Raw genomic sequence first — 12,716 nt, forward strand, 5'->3', positions numbered from 1 at the left:
TGAACAGAGCCCTCCAGGTAGGGTCCCACAGGAGCAGAATTGGCTCCTTGACCTGCTGGCCATGCTTCTTGTGATGCAGCCCAGGATACAGTTGGCTTTCTGGGCTGAAAGTGCACATTGCCAGCTCATGCTGAGCATCTCATCACACAACACTCGAGTCCTCCTCAAGGCTACTCTTGATCTGCTCTCTACCCAGCCTTGCTTGGGATTGCCCCAACCCAGATGCATTGTCCCCTTGAATTTGTCCTTGTTGAGGTCTGCACATGCCCACCTCTCAAGCCTGTCCAGGTCCCTCTGGATGGCACCCCTTCCCTGCAGTGGTGTTGGCTACAACACAGTTTTATGTCATTGGAAAACTTGCTGGAAGTGCACTCAATCCTTTAGCACTGATCCCAGTACAGACCTCTGAGAGAGACCACCCATCACAGCTCTCCACTAGGACATTGAGTCACTGACCACAACTCTTTAACCCCATTAATACTAAAACAGAGACCTGATCTTTGGAAATCCGCAAATGTCTTCAGGTATTGCTTTATAATTAAAAATATAAAACCAGAATCAAACAAACTAAAATAAGTCATAGCTTCAGATACAGAAATCAGGCAAATAAATAACATGGCTAGAAACACTTTTACAAAAGCAAATTTGGATTTTTTGAAGCTGGTAGACTTAAGTAGTCAAATAGTTTTTCTTAAAGAAAAAACACCCACAGAGCAGAAGAAATGCTCTTTGTACATAGAAACAGCCTATTTCATACAGCAGCCAGCTGCATGCTCTTACCACAAAGACTAATGGCATTCCAGACTGCATTAGGCAAAGCATTGCCAGCAGATGAAGGGTGGCAACCCATCCTCTCTATCGGGCACTCGGTGAGGCCACAAGGAATGCTGGGTCCAGTGCTGTGTTTTCCAGTACAAGGGAGGTGTGGACATACCAGAGAGAATCCAAAAAGGGTCTCTAAGACAAGGGACTGGAGCATTCTTCTTATCCAGAAAGGCTGAGAGAGCTGGGAGTGTTCAGCCTGGAGAAGGCTCAGGGAGATCTCACCAATGTGTGTAAATACCTGAAGGGAGGCTACATGGAGTTTGGAGCCAGGCCCTTTTTCATGGTGCCCAGTGACAGGAGTGTGCCCAGAGGCAGTATGCACACGCTCATACACAGAAGGTGCTCTCTGAACAGTGGGAAACACTGGCAGAAGTTCCCCAGGGAATTGAGAGCTCTCCCTCCTTAGAGATACTCAAAAGCCATCTGGACATACTTTTGGACAAGTGGGTCTAAGATGCCCTGCTTGAACAGGAAGGTGATCTCTGGGAAGTTCCTTTCAATTTCAACCGATCTCAAATTTCGCAAAGACTTTTTAGGCTGTTCCAATTAATACAAGAAATTATCTCAGAAAATACACATCAGAAAACCAGGACTTGCTCCCATGTGAGTCAATCCCAGAAACCCAAGCTCAGAACTTTGGCATTAGAAAATAAGATGCTGACAGAGCAGACTAAGTAACCAGTTGCTGCAGGGGAAGGCTCACTGCTGAGCCTTTAATAAGAACTGTCTGGCTGAACTGAGGCTACCATCCATTTTCTCCCTCTGCCTCCTGAGATCTCCTGGCATTTAAACCATCCACCAACCAGCATCCATCTGGCAGGAGTCCTATTCTGGAATCCCTCAGGCTCTCACAGATAGGGTATTCTGAACTTCTCTGGCAAAATGAATCAATATTTCCATTTGCAGAAGATTCCCTTTAACAGAGAATCCTTAAATGAGCACACTGATCATTCAAGGACTGTCTCCTGAAGTTACCCAATGACAATGTCTGATTACTCAAGTATAAGAGAACAGGTCAGGACAACCATAAATACACAGAGTCTGTCATTCAGGTACCAGTTATTCTCTTTGAGTTGCTTGGTCCCCTCTTCACCACTTCATCCTTTCTCAACTGCATAACGAACCAGAGTTTGCATGAGTTACCTGTTAATCACAACCTACTATCGTTCTTAACACACAGAGGCAGACATGAAAAGAGCAAGAATTTTCACGGCCAGGGAGAGGAAAGGAAAGTGACCTAAAACAGGTTGCTCAAACATCTGCTCGGTGACTTGATCAGATGCCATTTTAAACATATGTCATCACTGTTCATGCCCTGTGGCAGGAAAACTGAGGCAGTGCACCCAGAACAAACTGGACAGTGTCACAGTGCTCCTATGTGTTTGCAGAAGATGGAGAGAAAGCACAATGAAGAAACAGAAGCTGTTTTCTGATTGATCACATATTTTCACTCTGGGAATGAGAGACTAAGGAGAGAAAATCCAATAAGTCATTATGAAACACTGGAGAAATACACTATGGACAAATAATGGCTTCATTTCACAATGAACACAAGCACACAGCAGGTCATTACCATCCTGATAATATACTTTAAACAAATACTCTCACTGGTGACCTGAAGACTAAGTTGACAAGAATTATATTGAATAACCAATGTTCTTACATCAGTTGACACCTACAGCACAAGATTTAAAAGATTAAGAATTATTTTATTTCTTCATTGATTCTGCTCATAAACACAAAGTGGTGATGCATGTAAGGAACCGAAGTATTAGCAAACACTGGCATTGCTTCTATCATTGCTCATTTTCCAAATTTCAGAAAGCATCACTTACCTGATTTCATTATTATTAACTGCTAAAATATATGGGATTTTCTAGTTCCAGGAAAAGGATTTCTTCTACCCTAAAAGTTGGACAGGGACTGCATCTTATCTTTGTGTGTTTGAGTTTATGTTGTACCTTGTATTTCAATTCTCATGAGTAAGAGGATGATGTTTAAAAGCAGAAATCATTTAATATTCCTGAGTTAACTGCACTTCTGCACTGCAAAGGGAATAATTTTTCAGGATCTCTGAAAAATGTACTGACTACGTACGAGTAGCAAAACATAGCTGGCACAACAAACCAAACATTCTGCTTCTAGATGCCTTAGCCTCCTTTATTTAGCCTCTTCTTCTATTTATACAGATTGTGTCACATACTAATTGCTCAAACAGAAGTATGGAAAAAACACCAGATAAACTAACCAGCCTCCAAAGCCACACTTTACATCAAAGCAACATCAGAATAAAGCTTTATTTTAACACTTTTCAGAAGCTACCCATGAATCAAGTTTTGTTCTCACATCCGAAAGCCTCAGCTTTTTCAGTGTGAAGATATCCTATCTGGACATGTATGTTGACATTTCAGACATTTATATAAAACACAGCAAAAGCTGTGTTTAATATAAATTCTGCTCTCCAGCAGCTAGGACTGATGAAGCCATTGGCTTCTGATAGCAGCTGTGACAGAAGCTTGGCAGTAAGGCACTCACTCTGCTCTGGAAAGGTACCTCAGGTACAGTAATGGAATATACCACATCATCGTCACATAGACCAAATTTTAATTTTGTTACAATATAAAATGATAAGAACTTACTGTGGGGACCACTCTAAAGTAATCACAATCACACTGCTTACATGGACTTCTGAAGCAAACCTACGGCAGTCAGGACAATTAAAAACAAACACTACCAAGACTATAGGTTTATATGAATGTTCTCTCTCTCTGTGCAGAAGAATGTACCTACAGCATGTACCAGTCAGCTTTTCAGAGCACGATGGTCAGGCAGAGAAAGAGATCCTGAGGAGCCCAGACTCTTGTTTCATAACAACTGAAGACAAGTGCATACTACTGTTCAATGAAACCTCCTTCCATCTTGTAGGGAAAAAAAAGGGATGACTCAAAAGGTTTTTCTTTTGTCATAACACATTTACCAAGTTTTAGCTGACATCTGTACATGTTATGTAGGGAAATGGTAAAATCTTACTACTTAATCTCACTGTATGCATACCAACTCATTTATACCTCACAAGCATTAAAGCATTCAAGAGATTAATATTATTTGAAGACAAAAAGCTTTTTACAGAAACAGTAACACCTACCACAAAAACCAGCACTCAGTATCAAAGCCAGAAGACAGTGATTAGGCACACAGATGATGACACAGCATATATTAAACGTGGTATCACAAATGCACACTACAGTGGAGGGAAGCAAAAGAGGAAGCCTCAGTGAGCTGAAAAGGCTTACACTTATTAAAGAGCCTCCAGGATATAGGATTTTAAACAGACACTCCTAGAGAGAGCAGAATACCAAGAAAAAGAAAGCTATCCAGGTGACTCTTGTTTAAAATGGTGCATTACTTGTATGCATTGTGCATTTCTATGTGGTATGATCTATTAATAAAACAGATTATTCACTCTTTAAGTAATCATACACCAAATTACCCAGAGCTTCCTTTTGCAAGCCTACTGACTTCACAGTTCCTGTTGTGCCTGTGATGAGTAATGACTGCAAGAACAGCTTAGCACTTGGCTATACTAAGTATTTTTTATTTCAGTATTATCCAGTTTTGAAGATTAACTCCATGCTACATTGTCTAAGGTACTTGCATCTTCTTACCAGATGTAAACACACAACAAACCTGTTTAAACATGCAACAAGCCTGTTAAAGTATCACATAGCTAAAATTTCCCAGAATATAGAACACTCAAAGTTCAAATTCAAGATACTGTAAATTGTACAGTAAATTTCACATACTGTGATTTCTGTCTTTTTTTTACCCATTTCTCTTCAAACATAATTCAATGCAACTTTTAAATAGAAAGCTTGAAATTTACTGTTCTAAAGCACCAAGCTTCTCAATTAAAAATGATGCCAACCAACACATAAGGAAATTGCTTTCAGGAGGACTATGTGCAAGAAATCCAATTTGTCCATAATGGTGGGAGTACAAGTAAATCAACTGCTATCTTGTCATAGCATCACAGAATATGGTGAGTTGAAAGGGATCCACAAGGATCACACAGTCTCATTCCCAGCTGTGCACAGAACAGCCCTAAGAGTCACACCATGTGCCTAAGATCATTGTCCAAACACTTCTTCAGCTCGGTCAGGCTGGTGCTGTGACCACTTCCCTGGGGAGTCTGTTCCAGTACCCAACCACCCTCTGGGTGAAAAACCTTTTCCTAATATCCAACCTGAACCTCCCTGACACAATTTTAGACCCTTCTCTCAGCTCCTATCACTGGTCACCACAGATAAGAGATTGGTGTCTCCTCCTCTCACAAGGAAGTTGTGACTGCAGTGAGGTTCCCCCTCAGTCTCCCCTTCTCCAGGCTGAACAGACCAAGCAACCTCAGCCACTCCTCATATGGCTTCTCCTCAAGATCCTTCACCATCTTTGGCAAGAAGAAAAGAAGAGATTTCTTGGTTGAAAACTGGAAGAACATTTGTCCTCAAGCATAACTGAAAAGTTAATTCAAAGTAAAACCAACTTGCAGTGCCAAATACTCTGACATGTCTTCATTACTCAGCCAGGCTCCCACCTGTTTCTACTGATTAAAGACATAAGACTTCTATAACTTTTCTTGACATAGTCTTTGTTTCATGTGTTTTGCCCTCAGCCCTCTTTTTATTACTAATGCTACCTCTTACAAAAAAGGATAGACTAACATGCTACTACTCATTGCCTAATATGGTCTCCTCCTATAAAATTAACTGTCTCAAGTACAGCTGGTTTATTTCACCTTAAATTGATCAGGCTCATTTCAACCTAAGTTAATAATACCAAATCTGGACAATTATTGGGTGAGGGAAACTTACAGCATAAAAAAGCTTTTGTGCAAGTTCAGAACAGATGGGAAAACTAAGCTGCATGAAGTCACCTCAAATAAATTTTAAACTATAATCAGCATTGAAGCAAGACACCAAAAGGAAATGGCTAGCATGCTTATGACAACTGGAACTATTCAGGATCATGACAGTACTAAGGAAGACTTGGGTTTCACAGAGCAACCTGCTCTAACTGATCCTGCTTTGAGCAGGCAGGGTGGGAGTCAGAAACACTTCCTTCCATAGCTATTCTATGATTCTATGATCTTATCTTTAACTTCCAGTAAAGACATTTGATCTGCAAAACTGATCAGCTTCAAAAGCTACATGAAACTTAATATCTTTAATTGAAGCACTGGATTTTAAAATTAAGATGTTTGTATTTCTTAAATATCAATGCTTTCTATTTACATCCACCCTCCTTTATAGGAAAAAAACCCCACACAAACAGAAGTTTTATGGTTTGCAGTACATTGATATCAAAGGTCATCTTCTTTTAGCTCCAACTCAGACACTTCATACACCACCACCTGCAGTTCTGCAGGCAAAACTGACTTGCCAAACTTACAGCAGCAGTTTCATTAAGAACAATGAAATTATTGTTTGCTGAGCTTGTGGTGATTAGTCAAGTGAAATTTGTCTCAAATGCAAGTAATTTCACCAAAGAATAAAAAAACATGGATAATTATGCTCTTAGAGAAGAAAATTTACTGTAATATATGGTACCCTTGCACATAATCTCTTTATCCCAAACACCACTGTCTCAATTCAGTCCATGCCATGCAACCAGAATTTTTAATCAGCTCTTATTAGTGGCTGTCTGCCAGGAGCTAAAGAAGAACATAGCTTTCACTGAACTCTTCTAGGTACAATTTATTCTGCCACTTCATTTTGTAGGGAGCCTGATTTATTTGACATCAATAGTTTGTTGAGGTAATAAACCATGCAGCAATGATACCATGACTCAGAGCTCATTTGCTAACAGTCAAGTTGCTTGGCAGCATGACAGGAAGAGTAAAGTGCCTTGAAGAAGTATCTGTACAGATGCCACAGAGATTACCAAACAAATACAGAGCCCCAAAACACAACTTTATCAACTCTGCTTTGATTGACTGATGGTGCTCAGCTTCACTTTGAGCACAAAGATTAAAAAAAAAAAAATAAATCTATACATAAGCCAAAAAGCTACTCCATCCCAACAGATTTCTAACACACCCAGGCAATTTTACACTACAGCTTCCTTCCAAGACAGGGCTGTCCTCCACATGCTTATAGAAGCACACAGTGTAGGAAGTCAGGGAGCCCTCCTTCAGGTAAATATCAATACTCAGTGAAGCATAGCTACTTCCTACAACAGAAGTCCAAATTTATTTTTTTATCTGAGTTTGCAAGACGGATAAAAGAGGTTTTATATGTCAATTTAAAACCCCTGTTCTTCTGAGAACTCTGTTGTTTTGAGTACCATCAGCAATCAAGCATAATATGAATTAAAACTTTAAAAATGAGGTAGGGATTTAAGAAAATGCCTGATTTAGGCTCTGCTCTCTGGAAACACAAAGCATATAATCAGGTTTTTTCCTAGTTGCATTAAGGCAGCATATGTCTTTTTTGTACCAAACCAACTGAGAAGTCTACAACACTTTAAAAATACCCATGCATTATCTTTTTCAGCCTCTCTACTTAAGTACCAACATTTACAAATCTGCAGATACTAGATGATTCCTATCCTTCTTTCTCCCTATACCTCTCTAGGGACACACACACCTCCCCCAGGATTAAACAGAAAAAAGTGACAGGCACTACAAGTAAGGAAATTCTAGTTCTCTTTTCACTCCATTCCTGTCAAAACAAAATACATGCTCATTAAAGGCATTTCCATTTAAACATCCCAATTTTAGGAAGGATAATATATCAAGTTATTTTTCAACTTATACATTCATTGTTTGAAGCCATGCATTGAGTTCTATGCAGGCTCAGCCTGCAGTGTTACAGGAAGTTACCAGAGCAGATGAACTTGTAATAGCTACTTCGAGCAAATAGTTTTAGAAGAAATTCAGAAGGATTACTAGGAAATTCCTTCACAGCTGTTAACTTCAACAACTGCTTATTTTTCAAGTAATTTAAGATAGACAATTTACAATCCATTTTCTGTATGTTGGAGATTTGTTATCATCAAATCTCCAACATACAGAAAAATCACTGCCTGGTGCTAGTTAGTGTTTCCATCCACAATATTCAGAATACAAGTCTGATTTCTAGGTAAGCATCAGAAAAATCACAACATTCAGCATCATTAAACACCTGACTGACAAATTAAGTGCCCCAATTAACATGCCAAGGGAATTAGTTTACTCAGATGATCAAGACTTATTTGGCTCTAATCTGAGATTTTTAAGATAAAACAATCAAATCCTCACCACACCTCCTTTGCCACATCTCCCATTGTTTGTCAACCCCACAATAAGCAGTGAAGGCAAAGGGGAGCCTCTCCCTCAGTCCTGGCTCTAGCCTGGAGCCTAAGGGAACTCACTGAAGACCAACAGTTCAAAATTGCAAGAAAGGTATGACCAGGAAGTACCTCCACAGATACCAACCAGACCACTTATAACCAAAGTTTGTTTACTCTAATTCAAATAACTCTTTACACTAGCATGGTCAAAGAGCTCACACACATGAGCACAGGAACAGTACAAAGAACTGATGTCCATCAAAACAAACAGAATAGTAGACATAATAGCTACCATGAAAGGTTAAAGTGCTTTGGAGAAGGCAAAAATTTATCAAAAAACCTCTCCTGGCTTCAGAGGGTAAGGAAGCCTGTATAACCAGTGCACAGCAACTGAACTGATAGCATTTTAAAAAATTTAGTTGTCTCTTACTTGTTTAAGCAATTTTTAGAGAGGCTGGAGACCCTGAGGAGTTATGTTAGTAGGTAGGGAAAACAGCAAGGAGAGGAATAATGTTTTACCTATCAGTACACTCATGAAATCTTCAGGACAGCCAGCAGGGCAGGGAAAAGAAGGAAACTTAGGTCAGTGAATAAATTTAGATAATAGACAAATATGATTTCTACAACAGTGCTTTTCCAATACAAAATCTACTTGAATCCATATTTACATCACATATAGGTATTTGAAGTTTGACTCCAAGGTTAAGATACTCATTGAACAACGCAGATAACCTCTAAATAGGACTGCCAGCCAATGGGTCCCTCTACCATATAAAAAGTAAATCCCAAACCTGGAGCTATGCAGGTAATATACAAGCACTACAATTAGTTGTACACACATCCCCACTAAAACACTGACATTTTCCAGTCCTGAGGCCAGCTGGTACCAGCTGCACCCTGCTGTACAGTAGTTAACCTTCAATCTCCCCTGGGCACCATGAGACACATTCATAGCCTGAAGACAAACACTTAGGTGGGGAAGGGGGTAATTCACATTAGTTTCTATTCAGACTGTCCAACAGAAAGCTGTAAGTGGCATTTTCTTGTTAGAAAATTAAGTGCACCTGGTGCATTCTTTAGGTACAGGCATCATCACTTCTGGGATACTCCAGCAGTGGAAGGAGCAAACCTTGTGTAGTCTTGCCTGTATCACCTACTAGAAGTGGCTCCTGGAGCTTGCCATACAGCCTCCACACATTGTCCACAGTTTAAAGTTACAAATGACTCGTACATTTTTTTTCTTCCACTGAAAGAAGAGCTTTTTATTTTTATCCAATGGCAGACTAATTCATATGGTGACAAAGCAATATAAGCTCTGTAATCAAATCTAGTTCTCCCCTCTCTCCCCTCCCAGCTGTGCAGTAACAGCTGTGTATACCACAGACAACATCTCAGCAGATGAGGGCATGCAGTGAAACCAGCTGGTATGAATTAGGAGGATCAGGAATTAGTGTTCCCTTGCCACAGAGCAGGAAATCTGCCTACCTGTCTCACGCTATTAGGAATGTAAAGCACTGCTGGATTTCCATTTTCAAGAAACCTACGTACCTCATTATGGAAAAGACCAAAGTGCTCCTGACTGGCACCTCCCTTTGCTGCATTTAATATTCTAAAAGAAATTATTAATGTGGTTAAGTAACATAAGTTATAGCTGACATTGTTGAATGTCTAAAGAGAAATTTACATGATCAAGTTACTTTACAACAACCAATAATCAAAGAAGCTGTTTGTCTATAAACCAGCTATCCAACCAAATGAGGTTCTCTCATATCCACAGCAGTTTGAATACATGAGGCTTTGAAGAAAATCCTGAACATATGAGCCTAATACAGGAGATTTTAAAAGACAATAAAACTACATTAACTATCACAGTACAATTCAGCAGAGTATTCTAACAGGTAGGATTGCGAACTAAGGCTGCCCCGGCTTTGTGCTTTCTGTGTAAAGCAATTTTCTTCTTTGTTTTTTCTAACAGCATTTTTCTCACAGGCTCACATACTTCAGGAACCTATTCAAGCAAGGATCTGCTATTTTACTAAACATTTATGCAGGAATTAACACAGTGGGAACCTAATTTGTTTCTGATCTCTAGGCTACTGGAATAGTAAAACACATGAATACAGTAATAAATGTCTTCCCTGCTTTTAAGAAGGACTGAAAAAAAGAAACAAGTGTTTTTCTATATGGATTCAGATACTGCTAATATAATCAAGCATTCAAACTTAAAATAAGGCATTATGTGTTTTATAAATGTATTCTTAACCTAAGGCAGCATTCATACTGATATCAAAAAAAAAAAAAAAAAAAAAAAAAAAAAAAGGAATGATAAGCACTTAGTTCCTAAAGAAATTTCTCACACAAATTGTCTTCTGTTCAGACACCTTCTATCTACTAGCACTGGCAGTTTTCAAACTACGTTTGTCATTTGTCAACACCTGGAAATACTTAAGATTAGGCAATAATGAAAAAAGATGAATATGTAAACACAAAATATGTCTCAGTGGGGTATTATTTTAATGAGCTTTAGATATTTCAAAAAGCTGGCAAAAATTCCCCAAATAAGCCGCCATCTCACCTGAAAAAAAAAACATGGTTAGAGAATTCAAATTCTGAAATATTATGATACAACTAGAATTATGGTATATATGCATGATTACAAAAAATCCCCTCAACAGTAGCATTCTTATAAAGGCAAAGTAAAATAAATTTTAGAATGGAAACTTACTTGTGCATATTTTCCACTCCTATTATGATCATGAGATAGTAGGAAATTCCACTTTGTATAACAAAATGTAAGGCATACCTAGGGGGAAAAAAAAAGTAAAGCTTCATAGCATTTTCTTTAATGACAGTCAACTGCATGCATTTATTGTGAAATTAAAGAGGTTCAAAGTTTAAAGCCATCACTGCTCCCAAAGAAAAACCCCCTTTTAGTCTATTTAGGTTTTCTACTACCCTTCCTTCTACTGAGAATTTCTCCTTTTAGCATAGCACAGAAAGCAGTAATGAATGAAAACTAGACACCTAGCTAGAATGTTCCAGCTCAATCAAGAACATTGCAAATGTTGGTAATTCTTAAAATACAAAGAATATGTCTTATAATACTTCAATTTGGCATTATTTCCTGAGTAAATAACTGTAAACAGCATGAAAGTTTTGTGGTTTAATTTCCATAGTCATCTTTCTAGCCATTTACAGCAACAGATTATATCTATTGCTGTAAATGGCTAGAAGGATGAATATGGAAATTAAATTTTTGTTTCAATGGAAATTAAATTGTTTATTCTTTCAGATAAGGCCAACAATTTCTTAGTATCCACAATATTGTAAGATTTCCCATTCAACAGAAATGGTGACTATGTTCAGCCAGTCTCTTTGTCCCAGGCTGTCAGTAACTTTTAAAGGGATGCTGGTGATGGTCATAAAAAACACACACAAAAAAAGTCCTACACATCAACAAGTCACAGATTTATTTCACAAAGATGCTCTAAGCTCCTTTTATTTGTTTTTCACAGCTTACCACCACAGCTATCCCAACAGCACTGCTTTGGGAGTTTGCTTTGGCCTTTGAAGGAGTTATACTTCAGTAAGCTGTAGATCTCTGCTATCACAGCAGTACCAGTGAATGAGGAAAAGAGCTGATCTTCAGTAACTTGGGGTTTTTTCATTCTGGTACCTTAAGTGCCTCAGTACCACAGGTTCATATGCTCAAGTGACACAACTCATCTAATCTAGGAATTTTTTTTCCCCATGAAAAGCAGCCTAAAAAGCAGCAATTATTTTGCTACGCTGATGCCGTTTTCTTTCAGCTACAGTGATGCTACAGTGATTCTTTCAGCTTATCAACAATTTCCTAATTTCACTCCTCCTCTACTCACAAGGAAATGACTTCAAAGATTTTTAACAAGAAAACCAGTTCTATCCAACTAAAATCCTTCATCCTATACATGAGTAACTGAGGCAAGACTTGGATTCAAGGTTATTCACTTGGACACGAATATATAATATATTATATAATATATAATATACGAATATATATAATTGGACACGAATGAACCTTGAAAAATCTTGACTTTTTACTGAAAAGCCAATCTGTACATGCTCCCATGCTTCACTTCTAGTTAGTCTCATTTAGGATAGGACTACCTAAAATTCAAGAGTGCATTTAAAAATAGTAATTGTCAATTTAACATGTATTTAGTTCCTTTTCTTATATCCCAAGCATTAGCAATATCGTATAGCAAAGACAGGCATTAGTGAAATGACAAACTTAAGAGATTTGTTCTTATACAGAGAAAGGAGACCAAGATATCAAAGCCTAAAAGAGTGTGGACTGACGTGGAGTACCATACCAGGATTACAGTCACTGAAAACATTTCTCTTTCAGAGCCGTTAACAATATCAATGTTCTTTGATTCAAACATTCAAAGGGATATATTGAGATAAAAATCACTATTCTCTGGGGTAACTACATACAAAGGGTACATATTCTGGGCCTTTTATGCTATTTGCTATTATGCCAAGGGAATTATTGCTTCTCTTCCTTTCCTCTACCACCATCACAA

At 38.4% G+C, this 12,716-nt stretch overlaps 1 protein-coding gene across 1 annotated transcript in view; it reads right to left on the minus strand.

Annotated features, from left to right (window-relative positions):
* MBOAT2 (membrane bound O-acyltransferase domain containing 2) overlaps positions 1 to 12,716 on the minus strand; it is an 89,250-nt gene that overhangs the window by 57,168 nt on the left and 19,366 nt on the right. The window contains exon 3 of the mRNA XM_059842847.1: positions 10,877 to 10,954. Coding sequence (XP_059698830.1) covers positions 10,877 to 10,954 — 78 coding nt within the window. The remainder of the gene's footprint in view (positions 1 to 10,876; positions 10,955 to 12,716) is intronic.

Source organism: Haemorhous mexicanus, chromosome 3 (assembly GCF_027477595.1).
Source record: "Haemorhous mexicanus isolate bHaeMex1 chromosome 3, bHaeMex1.pri, whole genome shotgun sequence".
Taxonomy (NCBI): domain Eukaryota; kingdom Metazoa; phylum Chordata; class Aves; order Passeriformes; family Fringillidae; genus Haemorhous; species Haemorhous mexicanus.